Source organism: Candida margitis (assembly GCF_024628925.1).
Source record: "Candida margitis strain CBS 14175 chromosome Unknown scaffold24, whole genome shotgun sequence".
In the NCBI taxonomy this organism is placed as follows: Eukaryota; Fungi; Ascomycota; class Pichiomycetes; order Serinales; family Debaryomycetaceae; genus Lodderomyces; species Lodderomyces margitis.
In genome coordinates this window covers 19,790-46,238 of record NW_026261781.1, presented here as the reverse complement: position 1 = coordinate 46,238, position 26,449 = coordinate 19,790, and the positions used below count along the sequence as shown (strand labels likewise).

Genomic DNA, 26,449 nt, shown 5'->3' with positions numbered 1-26,449 from the left:
TAGAAAGCAATAAATAAAATAAACTCACGAGGGAAAACATCAGACACCCGGACACAGAAACAGAAGCAGACAAAGACACAACAGACAGAGAAATATACAATAATACAAAAAATTATTCCTCATTTTCAACATAACATAACACAACATTACAACTAATATTGAAGACATCAACACCATACTTTTATTTTGTTAAAAGACTGACTCCAAACAAAAACAGCAACGGCAAAAACATCTACAACATCATCATTGCTACAAAAGACATTAAGGAATAAGCTATTAGCCATCGTTTTAGAAAACTTTTTTTTTCCGTTTAGATCTTGGGATAATTATAATACGCGATAAATCATCAACTTTTTTACAACCAGAAGCAACACTATTATATTCCTTCACCACTGACTCCCACAGCAATAGCACATTTCATTTTTTATCGCAGTTTTCACTCAAGGCCACCTATAATATCTTCACAGTTAGCTACTTACTTATTACCCCCTTCCCCCCTGAGACTGTGATCCAAACCACATTACTAATCCCACCTTCTCAAGGCAAAAACCCTCCCCAAAAAATAATGCAACATCGCCTTTAACAGTACGGTTTTTATATCAATAATTTTATCAACTTAACCACCGTATAACCCCCTTGCCTTTTTCTCCGCCCCGCCACAAATGACAGAGTTGTATTTTCTACGTCACGGAGACCGAATAGACCATGCTTTAAAGACAGACCCAGAGGCTAAACCAATTACAGAAGATTACCACGCATATGATCCTTCATTGGCAACCTCTGCTATTCCGCAGTTGCAACAGGTTGTTGAAGACATTTGTTCCAACACAGAAGCATTTCAGGATAAGGAGTCATCACTACGGAAGAATGTATATATCCATTTCAGTCCTTATCTAAGGTGCTGTCAAACTGCAGACATATTGATCACTGAGTTAAAGGCAAAATTTGCCCAACAATTTCCAAATTACAAGGTGCGTTTCCAATTACTTGGTGACTTTGCGTTAAGTGAATGGGTCCATGATAAAATGACCAATAAACCTCCCTTTGTTGATTCCAATGACGCTTACAATATGTACACTCCCAATCTAAAAACTTTGAAAAATAAAAATGCTTGTTCCAATTTTAGGCCAACAGTCACTTTGGGTCAATATAATGGACCTAATTTAACTTACAAAGAATACCAAGCAAGATGCAAAGAGTATTTCCAGAAATTGTTGGCAACATACGACAAACAATCATATATCAAGAACAAGGATGTTATTATTATTGTGTCTCATGGATATTTGATCAACAATCTAATGTCTTATTTTATCAACCACCCTATATTTGAAGAGATTCCCGAGGCAAAGATTAATTTGGCTAGGAGATTGAAACGCGACGAAGTGGTGGACGAAGCTGAAGAATTCGATCCTCGAAATTACTACTGGAAACTCGTCAAGGATGCACTTGGCATTTCTGGGAGAGAAGGGATTGACACAGGCTTAAACTTGGAAACAGACATTGTATATTATAAAACAAACTTCATTAAAAAGGATGATCTTATTGATAAACCCAAGGAAGCAGATATAAAGGATGAATATAAGCCAAGAGCTTCATTCAAGATTGAGTCTACGTCAGCTTCAAAAAGTGTCAATGGATTACCACCAGCAAGACATAATTACCTTTGTCCTGCAGCAAAGGACTGGATTCCTGATAAAAAGCATTTTATGATCAGAGCAGAATTTAAAGAAAAAATGATGAATTGTGAAGCTTTTAAAAAGGGGTTTGCCATAACTAATCCGCCTTCAAAAAGAGTAAGTCCAGATGTGTCACCCAATTCGGCACCGTCAAAATCGAACTCGGTAATTGATTTATCAAAGATTTTGAGTAATGAGTCTGTACAACCAATTAAATTGAAGTATTCAAACACTTCAGAAATACCCATCCATAAACTCAACTCCCGAGTCAATTCACAGGTCAATCTACAACAATATAGCAACACTCGACCCACAATGTCGTCATCTTCGGCGGAAAATTCTTCCACTGATCTTCCAAAATACGTGTCTTCCCAGCTTCAAAATAGAAATAGATCCAGTTCCAATCCAAACTCATCAGTATTTGTTGCCCACCATACCAAGGATTCGTATTTCCCACAAGTGATTAACCGAGTGAGGTCTAATGAATCTGATATGTCAGTTGACTCCATTAGTGACCAAAGCGTTGATGAATTGGATATTATTAAAGAACATCATGAACCTCCCACTGCCGCCGCCGCCGCTGCTGCTGCGGCAGCAGCTAACCGATCATCACCTATTGAAACTTTGAACCGGGCTCGATCATTGAATAAAAAGAGAATTAACAACCCATTATTTTTGTCTTATCAACAAAAGAAGTCGCAAAATCAATTGCCTCAAAGTTTCACCATGAATTCTGACTCTGCTAATAATAGTAATGAAAACAGTGGTGATGATGAATATGAAGGATCAGGTTCAGGCTCAGATTCAGGCTCAGATCGTGATGAGGATGATGAGGACAACGACAACGGTGAAAGAACGAGCAATTCTCGTAGTGAGGGGTCGCTTAATTCAAATGAAGTGAGGCCACTTTCATTATCGTTCAAGAATAAACAAGGGAAGCCCTCTGTACCTCAATCACCTCCCAGAAGGAAATCAGGGCCAAGAAAGAACTCGGTTAAGTATTACTCGTCCTTTTCAAATGGGCACCAACAACTGCAACTGCAACCTCAACCTCAACCTCAACAGCCTCAACAACAACCGCAGCAGGGACAAGGTGGTGAAGTTAAAAAGGCTAGACCTTTCTTTTACAATTTTGAAACTGATGGAGATGGCAGTGATGATTCTGAAGATGATTACCCTATGAAATCACCAAATGCTAATACAAGAGGAAATAACTCCAATAATAATGATGGGTTCTGGTTTGGTAAGAACAACTAAATTTGCATTTTGTTTAAACTATATATAGAGAAATACAAATCCCCGTATAGAATATCAATCATTGTATATTTTTGTTTTTTTTTTTGGAATCATGAGCCGCACTGAGTAAGGTAGAGCACATCAAAATTACTTTCCAAGAGGTGCAATGCTTTCTTTTATCTGAGTCCATAAATTTTCAAATAACAAAGTCAGCCCCCTCTAGTATCAATGAATACTATTTCCACATCACACCAGGAGTCACCAACTCCTAGCAATCGAGTGTTGGCTACATTCGGCTTATCCAAAGACCTATCACAACCAATCAATATCAAGATCAATTATATGCAATGTACAAACCCCAACCTTGAACTAGCGACCGTTTCGGAAAAGTTTGCAAACCCCCAGGTATTCCAAAAATTATCCAATATATATCGATATCTGGACCTATACGTGACGATTGAGGTTTATGATGGTAAAGATAACAATTTGATCAGTATACCGATTCAAACGTCGTACAAGGCATTCAATAACAAGAAGCGAATATGGAACCAAGTCTTAAAGTTGGCTATAGATGGTGATCAAGTGTGGTATGATTCGTATGTCAAGTTTTCCGTGATAGAGATTGTCGATACAAAGCCAGTTGTATTTGGGGTGGGGTTCCTTAGTCTATTCAATCACAAATCATCTACGTTGCGAAGTGGGTCGCATAAAGTTCCTATATATACTGAAGCAGATGTTGATTCTGAAGCAGGGAAGTTGAATTATGGTACATTGACTGGATTGACTACTTTAGAGCAAGATTTGATCAACTACGAAAATGGACAGTATCCTCGAATAAATTGGCTTGATAAGATTGCATTACCCATGATTGATGTGACTTCAGATTGTACCCGCGATCACGATTATTACTTGTACGTTGAGCTTCCGCAATATGAGTTTCCTATTGTGTATTCAGACATCACTTACAACGTACCGGGATTAGAACCGAGAACGAGTGTCAATCCGCTATTAAACAATGCAACTACAAGCAAGGTGATTAATTCAATTGATATCCCCATGTCGACTTCATCCGATCCCAAAGCTGCTAAAATCTATGACCCTGATTTCCAATTAACGGCAAATTATGCTGGTACAAATAATGCTCCTAATGGCACTGCTGCTGGTGCAACAACAACGCCCAATGCAAATACAAACGGCACTGCTAATGCAACGAATCTAATGTTGGACCCAATCGAGTTGAAGTTTCATAAATTGGAGAGAAATATCAACAATAACTCCATCATTGATAAGGACTTGAAACCGTCGCCGCAATTACGTGATGAATTATTGAAAATATTGTTGAAACCATCCAATGCTGAGTTGACCGACAATGAAAAGAATTTAATGTGGAGATTCAGATACTACTTCAGCAAAAACAATTCCAACGATTCAACCAATAAGGCATCGACTAAATCCTTCTTGCCCAAATTTCTTAAATCAATCAATTGGGAAAACGATTATGAGTTGGACCATACCTTCAAGGAGATCCTACCTTTGTATTGGAATGTCGAAAATTTACAAATTGGCGATGCATTGGAATTGTTGGGTAGTTTTTTCAATCCTCATGTGTTGGGAAGGCCACGGTACCCTGAAGATAACTTTGCTTCCAAGGGCGATACTAAATTGAAAGAAGATGAAGTGAAATTTCAAAAAGTGTTTGATAATGTTTGTTATTTGAGGAAGTTGGCGGTTGAACGATTGAAATTGGCTAGGAGTGAAGAGTTGTTGCTTTATCTTTTACAGTTGGTTCAAGCTTTGAAATATGAGGCGTTGATTTATCAAGATATTGCACAGGTGGCAAAGGACAAGAGGAATAAGGACGATATTGAAGATGAAGGATCCACCACGGTTCTAAATTGTATGGACCTACCCCTTGCCAAATTTCTTATTGAACTAGCGGTTGAAAATGAAAACTTGGGCAATTTCTTTTACTGGTATGTCAAGGTGGAAAATGAAGATACATTGAGTCAACATGGTGCGACCAGCAACATTTATGGAATCATATTGAACAAGTATATTGAATGTTTGCAAACATATTGCCACGAACATAAATTACCCAATTATAAGCATCTTAAACGCCAAATTTGGTTTATTAAAAAGCTTACTCATTTGGTCGAGCTATTACGAACTAGTTTCAAAAAGGGTGAAGCCACTGCTAAAAAAGTGGATTTTCTACGCGATTATTTATCTTCATCAACTAATGAGTTACTCAAGTTTCCTGAACCGTTTCCCTTGCCATTAGACCCAACTGTTATGGTTTGTGGGTGCTATCCTCAAGAATCCTCCGTGTTTAAATCATCGCTAGCTCCCTTGAAAATCACGTTGAAGACGATTGACCATAAGCGTAAGAATCGACAGACTTCACAAATATTTGGTAAAAGGACAACAAACAAGTATGGCAAGTACCCATTGATGTTTAAGGTTGGTGATGATTTGCGACAAGACCAATTGGTTATTCAAATTATTAATTTGATGGACCAGTTGTTGAAGAATGAGAATTTGGATTTGAAGTTGACTCCGTACAAGATCCTTGCTACTAGTCCCATAGCGGGGCTTATTCAATTTGTGCCGAATGAGACATTGGATGTCGTCTTGTCAAAGTATACTCAAGTGCCGCCACCACCAGCAGGAGCAGGTAGTGCTGCTGGTACTGGTACTGTTGCAACTACAACTATCGCTGCATCTGAAGGAGATGTTCTACCACCACCACCTCCTCCTCATGTAACCAGCAATGGAATACTAAATTACTTGAGAATTCATAGTCAAGACCAAGACCAAGATCAAAAAACAATCGAACCCATTTCCAAAAGCGTGTTGCATTCATCAAGTTCAACCAATAATGATGATAGTAGCCCACCCGAACTACCACCACAACCCAAAGCCGCTATTGCCTCCGATTTGGGCGTGTCACCGAAACTTATGGACAATTATGTCAAGTCATGTGCCGGATATTGCGTCATTACCTACATTCTCGGAGTTGGTGATCGTCATTTGGATAATCTATTACTATCGCCCAATGGTAAATTCTGGCACGCTGATTTCGGCTATATATTAGGACGTGATCCCAAACCGTTCCCACCATTGATGAAGTTGCCCATACAAGTAATTGATGGCATGGGTGGAATGGAGCATGAGAATTTCCATGTGTTCAAGAATTATTGTTTTATTACGTATACTACATTGAGAAAGAATAGTAATTTGATTCTCAACTTATTTCAGTTGATGTTGGATGCCAATATTCCTGATATCACAGCTGATCCGTCACGGGTGGTTGAAAAAGTGCAAGAAAAGTTTTGTTTACAAATGAGTGAAGAAGAGGCCATTTTGCATTTCCAGGATTTGATTAATGATAGCGTCAATGCATTTTTGCCGGTTGTTATTGACCGGTTACATAGTTTGGCGCAGTATTGGCGAGCATGATGATTGTGGAAATGGTGGGGGGATTGTGTGCAGTGGAGTACGGATCTCATTTGCTCTTTTCTTATGGTATGATACATGATTGTACTTCTTCTTGGCTACGGTTTTAGATGAACATCTGCAAGAAAAGATTACTATAGTACCGCTCTATAAACTATGTATTTATCAGGATATTTGTCAGCAAGCCTGTTGAGTTATTCATCTGAAACATAGGTTATTTTTTGATGGCATCCGTTTAGAAGAAAGTCATTCTTCAATATTACGACTGTAGCACCTCACCAATCTCTGATTTGCATAGAGAAGAGTATATCAAAAAACTACAAACAGAGTATCGTCTTTTTTTACCCAAAGTCCTTTACTCGTACATTTTAACAAGTATTTAAGGCAATACCCAAAGGATATACCTCTTCTTTATCGGTACGTAACTAGTGGTATTACATAGTAGTAGCTGATATAGTTATACGTACCTGAATGTGGCAGAATATTACCAACAAACGCCCTTAAAACAGAATATAATTTTCATTGTCTGGAATTTGATAACATAAAGAATGCCTTATTCACGAATTCGCAAAACAAGCCGAAACGCAATCACTGATAGGTATTTATATGAAAGAGACCCCATGAGGGTGGGGCAGAGGGGACTCTGTTTCACATTAGATTGATTAGTTGTGAGTGAAAGACAAAGACACAGACACGTTATTAAATCAATCCATATAAAAAAAAGCACACGCATACACACATACACATACACATACACATACACATATAATTCTTCCAAGTATGTTATCCAGAATCAAGGTGGGTTATGGACAACACTATATTGAAAGCACTATTACCCAAATCTCATTGGTCATTGGTAGTGTAGTTATTTTATTGACATAATTTTGTCTAGAAGCCAACACAGTGATGTCAGAGTGTTAGTAAAGTTTTGGGTGGGAGCTGGTACACTTATTATTTGGTTCCATTAGAGCAAAGAGGCCGTCAAAGGTCATACTAAAAACCCTAGGAAATTTACTGCTTTTGTCAAAGTTTGAAGAAGAAACTCCTTTTCTTTTCTTGAAGGGGTATGTGGAGAGGTTGTCCTATTTATATTTATAGTGTTGCAAAATAAACAATACCCCTCCTTCCGGTATATAAGAAACGCTGTGTGTGTATGCTATATATATATATATTATTGAGAAAGGAGAAATCAAATTAGTCAATTTTTAAGGGGAATGTGATTACACATATCATCAACTGTGTTGTACTTTTTAGAAGCAAAGAACTGGATAAGTAGAGAATATACAACCAAAAGAGTAAAAAAGCAAAACCCACTAAAAAGATCATTAGTACTTTGGTTCAATGTCCAGCTATTGAACAGTCAAAAAGCGTCTAACAAACAGGTCGTTTTGCATGACACACCGATTACTTCTAACTATCATTTGTAATCCTTCAAATGATACATATTTGGTTGTTCTTCTGCATGTTGCATTCGAAAATACAACGGACCAAAGCATTTTTTGCGACACGACAGTAATTGTCTCTTTTGCTTTGCATTGTGATACAAACACTCAATAATGTCTTTTTGTTTACCAATTGACCTAATTAAGAAGTGCAACACAAAATCAAAGTTTCAATCTTTCTGCCCATTGGGAAATCTCTTGCTTTGGAGATACACTTAAAGATGATGATGGTCCCAACTACTTCTCAATAAAACGAGAAGTACAAAAACAGAAACTTAATTATAGCAATTAGCAAACAGAGTTAAACAGATTATCATTGTTTTCCCAAATCTCTTGTCTTGTCTTCATTTTTGACTAAAGCCCTTTCATACTTCTACAAAAAATATAACCACTTCTGCCTTACTTTTTTTTCTTTTTATATGGTTGATCTCAACTTCTTTTTCAACAACAACCATACACTCATCGTTCATTCATTTACATTGCACCATCGTCATCATTTAGCATTTTCACAATCCATTCCTTTTATTTGAATCTATAATTCATTGCATTTTGTTTTTTTTTTTTGTTTTTCAATTACCATTTTGATTATCTTCACCTTTGCATTTCAAAGCCCCCCTTCTTTCGTTTTCATTCATGACAATACCTCCCCTACCATTCAAAGTAAAAACAACTGTCTCATGGCCTGGTGAAGAGTCTGGTGACTTGGGGTTTCTTGAAAATGAATTGATCCAGGTATTTTCCATAGTTGATGAGAGTTGGTGGAGTGGGAAGCTACGTCGAAATGGAGCTGAGGGGATATTTCCCCGAGAATATGTCTCTATAATGGAGGAAGATAGTTCGAGAACCACTCCTCCTCCTACGTCGGGATTGGGCACTCCTACTAAAAAGGGAAAGATGATGGGTGGCAGTACTATGTCAGTTGATCGGTTTCAAAAGCAACTCTCATCAAACACCATGATGAATTACAAAATGGGTGATGTGAACTCACCAACATCACGAGGCTCGTATGATAGAATGAACCAAAGTTCTGATGGAATTTCACCATCAATGGGAAAAAAAAACAATTTTATTCATGCATCAGCTTCGCAAGGAAGCTTCTCCACTGGTAAATTAAGTCAATATCAACAACAATTGCAACTTCAACGCGATCGTGATTTCGAAATTGAAAATTTTAAACGTATGCAACAACAATTGAAGCAGCAGCAGCAACAACTTGACAATTACAAACTCTATAAGTCAACTCTGGACTTGAATCGAAATAGCATGATGTCGGCACAGCGAGACATGGTTCATTCACAACCATATCCTCAAGGTGCATCGCACAAGTCAAGCTCATATGCTGATGTCAAGTCTGCCAACTTGGCTCAGAGACAACAATATAAAGAGAAGCTAGCGCAGCAGCATCAGCAACAGCAACAGCAAGTGCATTATGGAAGTCATTCATCATTGCCATTGTCGCCTAATGTTACATCTCCAAGACAGAATAAGAGCAAAGCGCCACGGGAGCAGGAGTTCATCAACGAATACGAAGAAATTGCTCGGAAACGAGCTGAATTGGAGTACGAGTTGCAAAAGTTAAAGCGTAATGATTTTCTGGTTAGGTCACAAGATCAAAGATATCCAATGCCAACCCCAAAATACAATACTTCTTCACCAAGAACTAAGGAGGAATATTCCATTGACTCATATGACTCTGTCGATGACAGACAACGGTACTCCCGTGATGATTTGAGTAAAAAAATGTCAAGTTATATCACTGATGAAGAAGAGGACATGCAACGTGGCAAGCCTAGTAACCCAATGATGCTTAATTATGTCAACACTAAAAGCAATGTGCAAAGACGGGTCGCTGGTGATGAATCTCCGCCACCTCCACCTCCACCAAAGCACTTGACCCCAATGAAGTCACAAGTCGCATCATCACCAAGTGGGGCATTAAACAATGAGATGGGCTCTAACTCACAAATGAGAATTCCGTTTGATACTGATGATTTTCGTTCATCAGGCCACCAAGACCTGGGAATGGCAGTGGCGAATATCACTAATGACGATGACTATTACCGCTTATACATGCAACAAGAAGAGTTGAAAAACTCTATCAAATCATTACAAAGTGATGTGATGAACTTGTCTGAGTTGAGTGCAACAAGTGCCGGCTCATTTATGAGACATAAATACGAAAAAGATTTACAACAAAGCCAATCGCGTATGAAGGGCATGAATATCAATGAGGATATTTATGATGCCACCATGGTTGAGGAAGAAGAAGAAGAAGAAGAAGAAGATTTGGACGATTTACATTATACAGAGTCTAAATCAGATGTGATGAATGCCGTATTTGAGGACAAAAGGAAAGGAAATGGAAACATTTTCAAAAAGTTATTGAAACGATCAACTCAAGAACAATTAAATCCAATTGAACAAAGATTACAACGACAAGATGAGATTGATTTGGTTAGTTACAAGATGGACATCAATAGAATGAATTCGTTAACCTCGAAAGAGAAACAAGGCCGGACTAAACGAGTAGTTAAAAGTGAGGCCAACTTGATTGTTAAACCATTGGACTACATTACCGAAATCAATACGAATGAAACAACGACTGCGGTTAGTCAAGAAAATGGAGACTTTGTGACTGATGATAATGATGGTTTTATTGATTTATCATCGGTTCCATATTCCAAAATTGATGCGTTTATTGGTAATTACGACATTCGGTACGATTTGAATGAATTTATATCTGATATATCAGTCAAGTTTCATAGTTCAGAATTGGCAAAGATAAGGGGTGTGTTATTACACTTGTGCAAATTCCACATAATCGAAGAAGAGGAGGAACAATCAGTAGGAGGAGAACGTTTGCCATCATCATCGGTTATTTCTCAAGTGAAACCCAAATTGAAAGAAGTACAACTGAAGGGAGAAGCATCAATTTTCCAAATCAACTACATCTTTAAAAAAATCCTTGATGCATTGAGAATCCCATGTGAGATTGTTTTAGGATTTTGGAAAAAACCCAATGAATTTTATCACAATGAGCAATATGTCATCAATCATTGTTGGTTATCGGTATTAGTTGAAGACAAATTCCGATTAATTGACTTGTTCAATTTTAAAAACCCCACAGTTTGCAACTTACACGAGTGTTCCTATAATGAATTTTATTTTCTTGCTCAGCCATTAAGTTTAGTGTCGACGCATATCCCATCAATAATTGACTTACAGCATGTGACACCTCCGATCGATCCTAGCATTGCCTTCTATTTACCCAGAACTTACTCGGGGTTTTATGCCAATGAGTTGTCGTTTTACAATTTCAACAATGCGTTAACTAGATTGAAAGATTTGGAGATTTTCGAATTGGAATTGTATGTTCCTGCTGATGTTGAATTGTTTACATTAGTTAAAACATCAAGAGTCACTACTAATGATTTAAGTTTATGCCAAATTAGATGGGTTAATCATAAACGTATGGCTAAAATTAAGGCCATCCTACCCAAGAATGAATCAATTGGTGTATTACAAATCTTTGCTGGACCCAAGGGATTACAAAAGCATTTTGATAATATTCACCAGTTATCCATCGTTGTTCCCTTAACACATCAAGGTGCAACTAGACAAACCAAATTTGTCCAACGCTTCCCCACAGTCCAAAGTCAATTGAATGATTTGTATATTGTTAAACCACAAGCCAATAAATTGATGGTTAAAAACACCTATCTGTTTCAAATTGAACAGTATCCCAGCCATGGGCTACGTCATGCTGCTGCTGCTTTGGCTATGAAGTCGACTACATCACTGCCAGCCGACTTTAAGGTTGTGATTGAGTCGCCGCTGGGAAAATATTTCAAATTGACACGTGATGAAGATGAAGAGCGAGAGAAAGAAGAGGAGTATGGTTGTGTTAGAGCCACTAACTCAATTGCCAAACCATTTGGATTGTATTCGTCAAATATCAAGTGCCTGGAACTAGGTGTTTATCGGGGATTAGTCATTGGTGATAATGGTAATAGCTGGTATGTGTTTGCTCAATGGGAATGCGTTCAAAAGGTTTAGGCTTCAGACTTATGGTTTATGTAAACAAAAAGTCCATTGAATCTATTTTTACTAGAAATAATTACTAATAAACAAAAACACAAAGAAATTTCTGCATTGGATCAATGAGTAATCATTCTGTAAGTAAAGTGAAATGGTAAAGAGAGATTACAAAAGGATTGAGCTTACGAGGCCCTGTTTTCTTATTGCAACCACATCCATTTCTTCTTTCCGCCCTCTCTCTCTCTCTCTCTCTCTCTCTCTCGTATAGATAGATTTAGATGAAGCAAAAAAAGATTTGGTCTCAGTGCATATGATTTTTGACAAGGGCGGTTGCGAATAAAAAAGAAATTCTTTTTGTTGAGTGTTGGGTGGGGCGACCGACGTACTGGTAGTTAGGTATAGCCGTTAAACCGTTGCGGTACAATATACGGCTCTTCGCACTTGGGATCTGATGGCTAACTACTTGTTCCATCAACGGTTGCATTGAGCTGGAGTAAAGTTGGAGTGAAATCACCAGACTTTTTTGGCTGAGAGTATTGCAAAATAAAAGTCAAAAAAAAAAATTGTGTAAAGTTGATAAAGCAAGGTAGATAACTAAAGGGTCAATGGGGACCATACGAATGCCAAAGGGAAGTTAAGTATTGATGTTGGGTTGCTGAACAGTTAACTACAAATGGGTGTGGTTCGGATGACAGGAAGTATAAACTTGAAAGCGATAAATACTATAGCCTCATAGCGTAAGTCCCAAAAAAGAGTAACTAGAAGGGAAACAGTTTTTGAATGAAAGTATTTTGCGTTCTAAAGTCCGCCTAACTAACTAACTAACTAACTCATTAAGGAGATAAAATGGAGTTAAGGAAAAACATCTGCAAGTGAAGGTAGTGTACAAATCACCAAAAAAAGTATACACATCAAACGTTTCTTTTGAGTACACACACTGTCACTATGATATGTCTCCTATTTTATAAAATAAGCAGTTTATGGTAGCCCGTGGGAAGGGGTTACTAATAAGAAAGAATGAATAGTGGAAAGCAGAAGCAGAGAAGAGAAAAAATAGGGTCATTTCATCGTATAGAATCACAACAGGACAGAATCAGTCGATTGATTTGTCAACTATTTGCGCTTCTTTTTTTTTTTTCAACTAGATTCTCCCCAACATTTTTAAATGCAAAAAAATGTCTTACTTTGGCAAAGGGGTAGTGTGTATTGTTCAAATAGTACTATTACTATTGTTACTATTTGTTATATGAATGAATTACGAAAGATTCATTTCATCTGCGAGTCCTGCATATAATATTATTTAATTAAAGTTTTTGTTGAGTAAAAAACGCCCAAGCTTTCAATTTAACCGCGGGATGCTTTATAATCTTCCAACTGCTCATTTTCTATTCTCTCTTTTACGAAGAAGGCTGTAGTCAATGACATAAGCTCGTAGTTGATTGCTGTTATATTCAATTGACCTTTGATTCCCAACAACAGCAACAAAATTGGAATGGTAGAACTGTCTTCTCATCGGTTTATAACGCCCCTTCTCGTTTAAAATTTTTTTTTTGGGTAAACCTGTAGTCTTTTGTGTAATTATTTGATGTTTAAGGAGGTGCATAATTTCTTTTTACTCTTTTTTTTTTTGCAGTTATTTTTATAACATCAGATAACAGACCATTTTCTTTAACACCCCTGTCATATGAATATATATATATATATATATTAGATATATAATTTCTCTTCTTTTATTTCAATTGTACACTTTTAGTATATTCTTCTTTATATCAAATCTCAATTACATTATAAACATCTACAGACAGACAGAATCATACACTGTCTTGTTCTTACTAGCTACCCAACAAAAATTATCAATCAAAACCATACCCTCATCACACAACTTTTTTTTTCATATAAAACAGAAACAAGATTATCACTATCCCTTTTTCTTCTTATAGCTTTACATTTTTACACACAAACATAGAAGGATATCACGTCTCACAATGGCTTCTACCACTTCTACAGAACAATTGGAGACCGTTGAAATCACCAAACTAAATGCCATTGCCGCTGGTACCAACAAAAAAGTACCCAGAATTGTGGCTGCTGGTTTAGGTGGTAAGTTGATGGGTACTGCAGACTTGGTTAAAGTCACTGCTGAAGAAATCACCCAAGATTCTATGGAATCGTTGGCTGAAAAAGATGCTAGAGAGAAGGCCAAATACGCTCATAAGAAACACATATCGGAAGAACCATGGACAATGAACAATTTTGCACAAAAGATTAATTGGCTAAATCTTATATTGGTTCTTGGTGTTCCTACCATAGGTATGATGACGGCATTTTCCGTTCCACCACAATTGAAAACTATGGTGTTGGCATTTATTCTTTACGTGTTTAGTGGAGTGTCAATCACTGCTGGTTACCATCGTTTGTATGCTCACAAGTCATATGATGCTGCATTGCCAGTACGTATGTTTTTCGCCTTTTTTGGTGCTGGTGCCATTGAAGGATCAATCAAGTGGTGGGGCCACTCTCATAGAGTTCATCATAGGTATACCGATACTTCAAGGGACCCATATGATGCCAGAAATGGATTTTGGTATTCCCACTTAGGATGGATGTTGCAAAAGGCCAACCCCAAAAACAGAGCTAGAGCTGACATTTCCGATTTGATTGCTGATAAAGTTGTTGTTTTCCAACACAAACATTACTTGCTCTTGATGGTTTTCTCGGCTTTCATTTTGCCAACCTTGATTGCAGGATACTTTTGGGGTGATTATTGGGGAGGATTCATCTATGCTGGTATCTTCAAGTCGTTTTTCATCCAACAAGCTACTTTCTGTGTCAACTCATTGGCTCATTGGATTGGTACTCAACCATTTGACGATAGAAGAACACCAAGAGATCATGTCTTAACGGCATTTGTCACTTTTGGTGAAGGTTACCACAACTTCCATCACGAGTTCCCAAGTGACTATAGAAATGCCTTGAAGTGGTACCAATACGACCCAACCAAGATGGTTATCTATACATTGTCTCAATTTGGCTTGGCTTGGAACTTGAAGATGTTTTCTCAGAATGCCATTGAACAAGGTCTTTTACAACAACAACAAAAGAAGTTGGATAGACAAAGACAAAAATTGAAGTGGGGATCAAGCGTTGATGAGTTACCCGTTTGGACAAGAGAAGAATTTAACCAACGTGCCAAGAAAGAAGGTTTGATTATAATAAGTGGTATCATTCACAATGTCAAGTCTTTTATTAAAGAACATCCAGGTGGACAAGCTTTGATTAGAGCTACTTTGGGTAAGGATGCTACTGATGCTTTTAGTGGTGCTGTTTATCGTCATTCAAATGCAGCACATAATATCTTGGCCACAATGAGGGTTGCTGTTATTAAAGATGTTAATGCTAATGCCAACACTTTTGATGCTCAAGAACAATACATGGAGATGGAGAACGAAAAGGAGAAGCAAAGTTAGATACCCTTCTTTTAGAGGAGTTTTAAATTGAGGAATGGGTAAAATGCCCATTTCTTTTGTTGGTTACTTTTTTATTTTACGATTGTTATGGTGAAGGATTCTTTATTTATGGTTTGTGTGGAGTGTTGGAGGTTAAACAGTGCTTTCAGCATATTTGCCCACACTAGTTTGTTTTGTTTTAAATGTTGACATCTTGTTTTGTTTATTTATATATATAGTATATGTATTGAATGTGAATTTGTTATTCATTGTTCGAATCAGATGTAGAGACATCAAACTGTGAAGGAGATTCTCTTGCCTTCAAGGTGGATACAATCTGGAGAATGTTCGCCAATGTGTTTAGGCAATAAAGGTCGGGTAATTTAGGAACTCGCTAAACAATACAATCACCTTATTGTATTGTTTAGCGTTTCGTTTATTTGACACACAAAATGAACAATTTGGCATGATTTCTGGGGTTTGGCATAGGTGAGAGTCTTTTTGGTTAGAGCATTGATAAACAATCTTCTTTCCAGTCTTCAAGATTGCAAGATAGTATTTCATTGGTGTAGAGAACATATTACTCCTTAACAGGATACCACAGCCCAAAACTTAAAAAGACGTGGTCCATTTTAACAAATTGGAATTGGGTTATGAGTCTTTGAAAATCTCTTGCGTTTGCCAAAGTGGGACACAGAAAAAAAAAAGAAGACAAAATAGAGAAAAAAAAATAAAATCACACCACAAATTTCAGTCCTTTGCCTTTTCTTGAACAGAGTCATAGGGAGTGAGAACATCCTGTGAAAAGAATACCTTGTAGATGGCTTACTCTGTATGTGTCTCCCATAGGTAACCAAAGCCATCAACTATATTGTAAATGGTTTTAAATTGATATGTGTATGTATCTGTGTGTTTTTGTATTTTAAATTTTGCACCCATCAAATTGCATCGTTATACAACAACAAAATATATATTATTACAATAACAGTGCATAACCATACTATAATATATCATAATATACTAAATATATGCATAAACATAAATCTGCTGATTTTAACTTTATTATAGAAAACCATTATTACTTACAACTCTCTCTTTTATGTATAATGTAACATTGTATAAACTTTTGACCAATTATATCTTTCATTTATAACCTTATGCAGCTTTCCACCACATATACATATATATGTAAATATATATAGTCCTTTATACCTTCGTCCTCACTTTTTTCCTTTCCACCTACCTTTTCTTAAACCAAATAAACCACTTTCTGTATACGAAATCAGCAATGCACCCAACAATCACTAGATTAGCATCACAAAGAGCAATTAAAATAACTCCTCAATACAAGTACTTTATTAGAAGAATACCCGATATTGGTATGTGGTTTGGAGGAATGGCTTGCTTTTTTGGCTGGCCACACGTTTGGGTCTGGGTTAGCAACAAGATTGAAGATGCTCCCGGTAACAGAGGAATGTTTTATTAAACAAATACAAGCACTAGTAGTTTGCGAAAGGAGTTCTTATGTTCTAAAATGATTAATGTGAGTTAACTTGCAGTGCTTTACAATATATTCTATGATTGATGTGTTGCAATACAGGTGTTTGAATAGCTAATGGTATAATCTAATGTTATTTATTAAATATTTGCATAAAGAACTACTGAGCGGCTTTAAAGTGAATTGCATCTCTTTATCTTGATATCTACTCTTGCAGTCAGTATTAATCTCTTTAAAAAGACACTAATAAGCTCAAAGGAGGAGCCACAAGAGCCACTCTTGTTACGGATCGATACTACTTGAGAGTCCGATCCATGTAACGTAAAAAAATAGCTCGGTTGTAAAACAATCCACAATTCCTTGAATAAAACAACAAAAAAAATTTTCAAAAATCAACTTAGACACCACTATTCTGAAGTAAAACCATCAGTAGCCTTGATCAGAACGATATGTTTACGAGCTCTGGAGCTCCTGATCTTTTGGTAGCGCTCGTTATCAATTCATACAAAAAATAAGGCGCATGATTTCAATTGTTGTCAACATAATCTTTACATTCGAAATTCTACTCAACCAAGGGCAGATACACCCATAAAAGTGCAACACCAACGAGAGAGAGAGCAGACCAGCTTCGTATAACAAGCCAATCTTTTAGTCAACCAACTACATCTTTACAAACATTTTACACATACACAGACACATACACATACATCTCCCGCCACATCCATTCCACCTATACCCTTCTTTTTTCACAACCCCATGTCCAAGCAATTCCAGCCCATAAGTGACGTCATAAACACTTCTCCCAAAAACAAGGCCCAATCATTCAATGAACTATACGGTGAACCAGAGGATTTTCTCGAAATTGAAGTGCGTAATCCGATAACTCATGGATATGGTAATAATCAATATACCGACTACGAAATAATCTGTCGAACCAATATCCCCGCTTTTAAAAAACGATCAAGCAGGATTAGAAGACGGTATAGTGATTTTCAGGCATTCAGGAAAATCTTGGAACAAGAAACTACGCGTGTTGTAATACCTCCATTACCAGGCAAGATTTTGTTGAATAGTAATAAATTTAACGAATTAAATATAGAAAAAAGAAGACAAGGGTTGGAACGGTTTTTGATTATTGTAAGTGGCCATCCTTTGTTGCAAACGGGGAGTAAATCGTTGATTGAATTTATTCAAAATGAAAAATGGGATCCTAAACAAATGGTATATTAAGGAGAGATAGCGCAGGGTGCAGGGTGCAAGGAGAAAGAAGCAGTACCGAGTACTGAAGAAGGACCCACAGTTGTGAAAATCTGAAATGGACGGTAAATTAGAAAAGATGAACACATTTGAGCATGCGTATAGAATATAAAGTCAAAATTGTTTTACATTTTGTTCGAAGTCTAACACCATCTCTAGGCTGAGATTATGAAGCTATTTGATCTACCAAAAATATCCCCTCTTTACTCATTGATTCTTCAACTCTTGTCTCCAATTCTTGAACTCCTGAGTCAACAAGCCTCCATTCCGTAATTTCTCATCAATTTCTTTACTAGTTTTACTCAAACTTAGACTCCGCTTCAGTAAATCATATTTCAAATTATAACTAACCAGTTCATCATTTTTATCAATCACCTCATTCAACCATTCAACAACAGCTCCATACCATTTCAAAGCACTAGTACAGTTGATTTTCTGCGCTTGGTTTTGCTTCAAATTGTTCAATGGATTATCTTTAATCAACAATGGGATCTCTTCTGTTTGATAAATTTCGACATTGCGTAAAATAAATGAATCATCTCTGAATCCATAAATGACTTTGGAAACCCCCATAAGGAAACATTGACACCACGTTTTGAATAATTTCTTTTCAAAATTGACAATTTGGGAGTTTGAATCAATTACTTTGCTCGTTTTCAATTCGACATAATGCAGCAATGAAGCGGATGCTTTTTCCGGTATGAAATCCCAACAGCAATCTACTTCACCAGCTAGAATTAATTTAACTGGACCGATTCCTGTTTTAATGACTGATAAAAATTGTTCATAATTATTGACTGGTTTCTTGTGGCGACTCTCGACATACTTCCTCAGTACATCCTTCCAAGGCTCAGGTATGGTGGCAACGGTCTCAAATTTGTATCCACTGTATTCACACTTCTTGACATACTCATATTTCTCCTTGGTGGAAGTTTGCCTCAATCTATCATCTTGTTCTTTGCGTCGTTTCAATTCAACTTCATTGTTGAAATTTATAAATAATTGACCATCAAATGGTACAATCACCAAATCCAACGCATCTTGTAAATTATACGGTATAGACATTAATCTCGTCATGATTCCTCTAAATGTAATCACATCTCCTTCAATTTTACCCCCCAGCACTTCATCACGTTCATATTGCGTTATTGCATCAAGTAGTGGTTCAAAATCAGACATGTTGGCCTCTTCAGGTATTTTCTTGAAGCTTTTAAAGCCCAGCTGCAAATCTATTCGAGTATCAACTTTGCTATCGGGCAAATAGTAATACGGGAGATGTTCATGCGATTGATTGGCATTGTAATGGTATTCTCCATCAATATCTCTTGTGTATGTAAACAACTCTTTTGGCTGCTTTAGAGCAGTGGTCTTGGCTCTTGAAGTCAATGGTAAACTCTTGCTCATATTGTAGTAGCTTCTGATGTAAAATAGGAAAACTTCAACATGGAAATACATCTCATCTTCTTAATTTTGTAAAGCAAATTAGTCGCAAATAATTAGTGTCGTCGAAAACCATTCTAAGACACACATTGATAATTGGAATTTTGGACACCAACAAAAATCCACCCATTGAGCTACCCCAGTAAAGCCAGACTAAGAAATAATGTTGCCAATATGATTACTAGTACCCTCGATCACAAATCAGAAATAACTCAACTGTGTTAAACATTTTATTCAATAAAGCTTTCCATACGCCATCAGCCAAAGCAGCTGTCCCAAGTCCAATTGATGTATGTGAAGATCCCAATAGAAAGAGATCCACAATCCTGGTACGATACGTTTGCAAATAAACAAACTACTTACTGACTTTATAAGAAGTCGCTGCTTAGTCGTTACTTGATTACGCCAAGTCAAGCAGTTAATACAAGCAATGCAGGAGTCAAATCGGATGCGTTGCCCGAATACATCGAAGCTGTAATCAACCATCGTGTTGAGGTTGAATCAGTTTATGAAGTTTAACCATGATTTGTATCATGCCAAGAGTTTAGCTAAGAAGTTAGATTTAGGATTAGTCTCTGAGGGTGGTCATCCTTCGTAATGAGACCAAGACTGGGAAGATCATGATTCATAAAGCTTCTCTGTTGGAACCGGTACCAAGCACGCCTACCGTGGGTAAAGTATGGGAACCTTGTGCTGGTAATAGACAACATAGTTCTCTGCATATTCATTTGACCAATGATGACTTGAATAGGCAATATCTTCTTTATGAATACAAGAAAATTATAACTAGTTCAGCTTTAACCGGGATGCTATTGCTCAAATGGGCTTTGGTTGGACACACCACTTTATGGGTTTGCTTATGTTGACTGTTCGGCCAATCAGTTGGAGAAGATCTTGCTTTGTAATTTACAATTCTGCTGTTTGATATTGTTGATGCTAGTGCGTTTTGTTAAATTGACCTGCAAGTGGATATAAAGAGAGATACAGTGAGATAGAGAGAAAGAGAGAGATAGCGCTCATTAGAGATAGAGTGAGAGTTTGATTGAATTTGACGTCATATTAAAAAAAAATAATACATAGCAGGAATTGAAAAGCAAAAAAAAAAGAAGGCACCAGTAGCCATCACAACCACTGAATATCTCTTTTTCAAAGATTTACAACTCAAACCTGCTTACGTTTCCCAGAAGCAGAGTAAAGAACTTACAAAAAGAATATTTGATGTAGCATATAATATTACAGAAGCAATAGAAATAGGAGACTATGTTGTGATTTGGGATCATCCATTAAATGTTAAAATTGAAGGTTTTGAAAAGATTGCACGAAGATGGGCAGGCCCTTACCGAAGTGGTAAACAAATTCGATAACGTTTATTCTCTCGGATCATTAGATAAAATTCTGTTAACTAGGAACTTTACAAGAGAAATGATGAAGAAACATTATGTTCATAAAGTGTGATTGCGGGTTTTTAAGTAATATATAAATAGTTGATTCGGTTCAAAATTGGAATCAAAGAGAAGGCTTACATTATACCCAGACATCCATAAAATGCGAATTAAAGTTAATCCTTTAATTTTGATTCAGGTGCATCTACGCCTTACTGTACTAGGCTATTAAATGATGATACTGTGTTCAAGACTCAATCTGAAGCTACAATCAACCCAAGGAACTTAGTCAATCTCAATCAAGAATTTATGCCCGGACCAGAATATAAAGGAAGAGTCTATAATCCATAGGCCAATTCTAATGTTGAGTTAGGCGTTAATACTTCCGGTGAAGATGGAAAGTTGTGTATGTTTATATTGTTTTGTTTGAGTATTCGCTTTTTATTCTCCTTTTTTAAATCACATTTAATACACCATTAATATATATGCAATGAAACTTCACCTCGCATTAGTGCCGGGAACAGTGAGTTAACATACAACCTTAATTCTCTATTGTGTCAATCCATGTAACATCCGGATTTCCTACTTCGAAATGTAACCTTAACCAGAATTTTCTTTTCCACGTTTTTTCGCAATCTGTTGTAACATTTGCACCCAATATCCAAAACCTCTAAATCGGCTCATTCCATATTAAGTCTGCAAAATTCGGTGCTTGGATCATGAATTTTATGGTATAATCACATTAGTAATACCTGTGGCCACTCCATGCCCAACAACCTTATATTTCAAAATGTAACATTGGGAATTTTTGTTTCATTCTCAAAAGTAGAGATAACAAATTTCCTATTGATTAAAATCTCCAGGACAACAACCGTTCCCAAATTTAGTCTGGGAATAGCATAAACAATTCAATGATATTCTATTTAAGTTTTAGGCAGCTTAGTGGGCATACCTGATACCACTAGTAACTTACCAGGTTATGCCTCTAGTAATGCTTTCACCGATTTTGGAAATTAATTATAAATCGATCAGTGATCTCTATCGCTTTATCAACCCTAATATTTCAAGTACCTAGCTGTCCAGCAATAAGTCTGAAGTAACGAAGAAACATAAAGTTCCTATAATGGACCACCAATTTGTCGTACAGCAACCCAAAACTTCGTGAGTTAAAATGTAGACTGTGAGCACTCTATTAGTCCTATGAGAAAACGCGCCAAACATAAGAAGGAACTAATTGGCTGAAAGAGTTATAAGTGTAAAACATCTAATTAAAGAGTCATATCTCACATTTACCAAGAGATAATAAATAATAGATCCCCTAAAGTGTCCTAACTTAAGTTATTCGGAGACAGAACGAATCCCTACCAAATACTCACAACTTATTGCAAAGATAGTTATTCTAGTATATAATCCTTATTTCTTAGTTCTTCTTATATACAGCTAAAATAGAAGAAGAGAAGAATCGACCCATATTTATAGTATCTCCAAACTCATTGTAAATATAGCATCAACTTTTATGAGTCTGACTACATAAAGTAGCGCACAGCTCAAATATCATTTAAATCAAAGGTATTTGATTTATTGTAGTCTGAGGTTACTGTGCTACAACCACAAAAGACTGAAAGAAAAAAATAAAGAAAAAAAAATACTTCGATGAAAGGTTCATTACAACTGCCAACAACACATCACAACAAATCATGGCGACAAAAGCAGCAATGGTAAGGCTAGTAGTTGATGCTGGAAAGGCAGCTCCTGCTCCACCTGTAGGTCCCGCATTAGGGTCAAAGGGGGTCAAAGCCATCGACTTCTGTAAAGAGTTCAATGCCCGTACCGCCCATTATGAACCGGGAACCCCAGTTCCCTGCTTAGTCAAGGTCAAACCAGATCGAACATTCCTGTTTGAGATCAAGTCACCACCTACATCGTGGTTATTAATGAAAGCTGCTCAAGTTGAAAAGGGCAGTGGTAAAGCTGGTAGTGAAGTTGTAGGGACGATAAGTTTGAAACATGTTTGGGAGATTGCCAAGATTAAACAGACCGATGATCGACATAAGGGTTTGGATTTGAAGGCTATTGTGGGGAGTATAATAAGTACGGCGAATGTAGTTGGTATTAAAGTGGTACCATGATGTAACTGGAGCTGGAAAGAGGAGTTTTGAGTTTATATGGGTGTGTATATCTTGTAAATAAGAGATGTTTTGGTTTATTAGAGTATTGTTGTAGGCATTTGATGCGTGGAGTACGGGAGTGGGAATTAGTCTCAACCAATCGTCACCCACAGAAATGTAAAGCACGAATACTGCTTCCCTCAAATTTTTACAATTCTACAACCACACCTTTAAACAATCCAATCTCATTATTACACGGTTTCACAAATCTACACAAACTGACATCATTGTTTCTATATTCTACCAATAATCACTTCTTCTTGTTCTTTTCAAATGCAGCAATATGTGCTTTTGATTGATCAACTTGTGTATGCTCATGATCATCACATTTGATAACTTCATAAACATTACTTCCAGGTTCAGTTTCTTCCACTGAACACATATTCACTGATTTCAACCATTCATCTTCAAATACCTCGTCCATGGTTATTCTACATGCTGGTGCTAATTCAACCATACGGCCAATCAACCGGCGACAATCTTCCGGTAGGGCTAGAAGTAACCTATCAGCACCAGTTTCACTAGATGTATGATCTTTTGCATTGCTATTGGAAGAAGAGGGCGCAGCACCCTTTACGTTTTGCTGTTGCTGCTGTTGCTGCTTTTGTTGTGTTTGCTGCTGTCCACTTCCTTGCTTCGGCACTTGCATATTGGATATGTCTTCCTCCAAAGCTTCACTAATATCTCCCAAATTGCTAAGCGCTCCAGAAGACCCACCACTAGTGATGTTTTGTACATCTTGTGGAGTCCGCTTCAACGTCTCGGAGATGGGCACGTATTCACCACGAGTGGCAAATAATTTAAAACTTGAATCGGACAACTTGGGCACCTTCCAAGGAAACTTCTTCAACATCATACAACAAAAAATCATAGCCACCGACCACACATCTACTGGTCGAGGATCATATTTGTTAAATACACAAACTTCTGGAGCCAAGTATGGATCTGAACCAACGATCCCTTGCGCCTCAATTAAAGTTTTGGAGAACGGATATGAAAACACCACTGCTGATCCGAAATCAATAATTTTGACAATACCTCTTGCATCGATTACACAATTATCAAGTTTCAAATCACGATGGGCTAACCCGATTGAATGCAAGTAATGAACACCAGATAATACTTGTTTAAAACAACAATTGATTTCTTCACGTGACATTTTGTTTGACATAACAATAGCAAATAAATCATAATCACAATACTCCATAACTTGTAAAATCCGTTCATTTTCATAACAAATCTCAATAGTTTCTATGATATTTGGATGCTTCAAAGTCGACCCAATACAATATTCGCCAGTGATTTTCTTGGCATAATCTCGTTTACTTTCGCTTTGGTATTTGGCTCTGAACTCCTTGACGGCAAATGTTTTATTATCACTTAATCGCTTGACCAATTTCACAGATCCACCAGCACCTGCACCCAAGCTTTCGACCCATTTACCGTATCGTTTAGAAAATGGCAATTGCTGTACGGGGTTGATAACCTGCAGTACTGATTGGCGGCGTTCTTGATACCTGATTTTATTTTGCAAAGTCGATGACCGACTGATGGAAAGTGACGACGCTCCTGGTGAGTTTGTGAATGATGCGTTGGAAGGAGTGGTCGTAAATGAAGAATTGTTTGGGTAAGATGAATTATTTGCCGTCGATGATGGTATATTGACAGCATTTGCTGACGGTATATTTATACCACCACCTGACCGCAAGGATGACGATAAATTCGATGTTGCTGGTGATGGTTGTGAAGTCGGCGTTGATTTTTTGAAAAATCTCTTCAAGTTTGACATGGAATTATGTCTTGTTGGCGGATTACCATTGAAGTTTGGCGTTGACAACACTGATTCTGAAGATGAAAAACTTGAAGGAGATCCAGCTATCTCATTGTTATCCTGAAATGACGATGACGCATTATTGTAAAAAGATCCTAAATCAGTAGAAGAATCCCTTTTTGTTGGTTTGCTCTTTGATGAGAAAAAAGACGACAACCCAGACTGTGATCCAGAACGTTGCGAAACACTGCCCCCTTGAGCTTGTTGCTGAGCCGCTTGTGCTTGGGCAACCCTTTGCTTTGAAATAACGAATCGAGAATCAATACTGGATGAGTTCACTTGAGGTGATTGAATATGTATAGAATTAATAAATTGACCATTGGGCAAGTTAGGTATATGTGAATTTGATGTACTTGATGAAGTTGAACTTGCGTCATCGCCCAAGAATGTCTCGCGATGTAAAGATGACGAAGGATTGGCTCCATTTGCTGATGCTAATGTCGATGCATTATTTGATCTACCTCCTGGGGCACAGTAGGGTATTGACGATGATAAACTTTCGGCTCCGCCTAATCCGGCAACACCAGACCCACCGCCACCACCTGTGCTGAACGATGAATGGCTAATGGAGTTGTTTCTTAAGTACCTTGGACTAGATGTATTTCTAGGCGGATTTGGAACTAAATTATTGGAAAATGAGTTTGCCAGCTGTCTTGTAAACGGGGATGTAGGTGTAAATGATGACGAGGACAGTTGGTTGGGAAATTTTGTTCCTGGTGAAGGATCAAAGCCATTAATAACTTGTGGCTCAACGGTCAACCCGGAAGTTGTAATTGGCTGAGGTATGGGTTTCTTGTTGAAGTTAAGCTCCGAAGAGGTGCCATTCCCATTACTGCTCAGCTGGTGTCCATTATTGTTGGTAGTTTTTGCTGGTGTATCAGTTGGCTGCTGTTGTTGCTGTGGTATGGAAGTAGATGATTCATTTAAAAGTTTAGTCAACGAAGACATTGGCTTCTGGAGTGGAGTATCCAGTTGCTCTGTTTGTGGTTGGGCCATAGCGGTAGTCTACTGAATAGTATCAAATGAGTATGCTTGTCTTGATATAATAGTTTGTAGTAAGATGTAGTAGCAGTGTCGGTGCTTTTTTTTCGAGTTAATTTTTGTTGAGAGAATAAATTTTAAATTGATTGTTTAAATTGATTAATTGACTGTTGATTGATTTAATTGATTGATTGATAAAAATCTATCTTCCTTTTCAATATGCCTCTGCTTTCAATGAATGAGTTCCCTTTCTCAGAGATACTGCACCAACTACAATTGGCTTCTTAAGTATACGTTACGTTGTCCCCCCTCCACTACGAATAAATATTGTCTGAAAACTAGGGTGGAAAAGGCACTTTCTTTTTTAGCGCCACAAAATAATTTGGCGCTAGAGAGAGGGGAGAATAGGATAGGAGATCATTAATAGAGGCAAAGTACCAACATAAAGCGGCAAACGGCATCTTCGAGGTTTACTTCTAGGCAGCAGTATTTATACTGATTATACCGGCTACTACTGTACATATATAGACAGACAGTTCTCCTTCCTATATTTACTGACAACCTAATTGGATGGGTTGGTTTCTCAAAGAACGAAAGA

At 37.3% G+C, this 26,449-nt stretch overlaps 8 protein-coding genes across 8 annotated transcripts; 6 read left to right on the top strand and 2 right to left on the bottom strand. All coding sequences in view use genetic code 12, as the record gives it.

The window, feature by feature from the left end:
• Nucleotides 1-662: 662 nt before the first annotated feature.
• Nucleotides 663-2,933, top strand: CANMA_001686 (uncharacterized protein; the record flags this gene model as incomplete). Its single annotated transcript, XM_051813678.1, has 1 exon — nucleotides 663-2,933. The coding sequence occupies one exon, from the start codon at nucleotides 663-665 to the stop codon at nucleotides 2,931-2,933; it is 2,271 nt and encodes a 756-aa protein (XP_051672665.1).
• A 207-nt stretch (nucleotides 2,934-3,140) lies between these two features.
• VPS34 (phosphatidylinositol 3-kinase) lies at nucleotides 3,141-6,371 on the top strand (the record flags this gene model as incomplete). The annotated part of the gene is made up of 1 exon (XM_051813677.1): nucleotides 3,141-6,371. The coding sequence occupies one exon, from the start codon at nucleotides 3,141-3,143 to the stop codon at nucleotides 6,369-6,371; it is 3,231 nt and encodes a 1,076-aa protein (XP_051672664.1).
• Nucleotides 6,372-8,443: 2,072 nt separating this feature from the next.
• CANMA_001684 (uncharacterized protein) lies at nucleotides 8,444-11,866 on the top strand (the record flags this gene model as incomplete). Its single annotated transcript, XM_051813676.1, has 1 exon — nucleotides 8,444-11,866. The coding sequence occupies one exon, from the start codon at nucleotides 8,444-8,446 to the stop codon at nucleotides 11,864-11,866; it is 3,423 nt and encodes a 1,140-aa protein (XP_051672663.1).
• A 1,967-nt stretch (nucleotides 11,867-13,833) lies between these two features.
• OLE1 (stearoyl-CoA 9-desaturase) lies at nucleotides 13,834-15,315 on the top strand (the record flags this gene model as incomplete). Its single annotated transcript, XM_051813675.1, has 1 exon — nucleotides 13,834-15,315. The coding sequence occupies one exon, from the start codon at nucleotides 13,834-13,836 to the stop codon at nucleotides 15,313-15,315; it is 1,482 nt and encodes a 493-aa protein (XP_051672662.1).
• Nucleotides 15,316-17,548: 2,233 nt separating this feature from the next.
• On the top strand, nucleotides 17,549-18,022 carry CANMA_001682 (uncharacterized protein; the record flags this gene model as incomplete). Its single annotated transcript, XM_051813674.1, has 1 exon — nucleotides 17,549-18,022. One exon carries the CDS (start codon nucleotides 17,549-17,551, stop codon nucleotides 18,020-18,022), a length of 474 nt encoding a protein of 157 aa, XP_051672661.1.
• Nucleotides 18,023-18,256: 234 nt separating this feature from the next.
• On the bottom strand, nucleotides 18,257-19,453 carry CANMA_001681 (decapping nuclease; the record flags this gene model as incomplete). The annotated part of the gene is made up of 1 exon (XM_051813673.1): nucleotides 18,257-19,453. One exon carries the CDS (start codon nucleotides 19,451-19,453, stop codon nucleotides 18,257-18,259), a length of 1,197 nt encoding a protein of 398 aa, XP_051672660.1.
• Nucleotides 19,454-22,568: 3,115 nt separating this feature from the next.
• Nucleotides 22,569-23,000, top strand: MRPL19 (mitochondrial 54S ribosomal protein uL11m; the record flags this gene model as incomplete). Its single annotated transcript, XM_051813672.1, has 1 exon — nucleotides 22,569-23,000. The coding sequence occupies one exon, from the start codon at nucleotides 22,569-22,571 to the stop codon at nucleotides 22,998-23,000; it is 432 nt and encodes a 143-aa protein (XP_051672659.1).
• A 289-nt stretch (nucleotides 23,001-23,289) lies between these two features.
• NPR1 (serine/threonine protein kinase) lies at nucleotides 23,290-25,866 on the bottom strand (the record flags this gene model as incomplete). The annotated part of the gene is made up of 1 exon (XM_051813671.1): nucleotides 23,290-25,866. The coding sequence occupies one exon, from the start codon at nucleotides 25,864-25,866 to the stop codon at nucleotides 23,290-23,292; it is 2,577 nt and encodes an 858-aa protein (XP_051672658.1).
• Nucleotides 25,867-26,449: the final 583 nt, after the last annotated feature.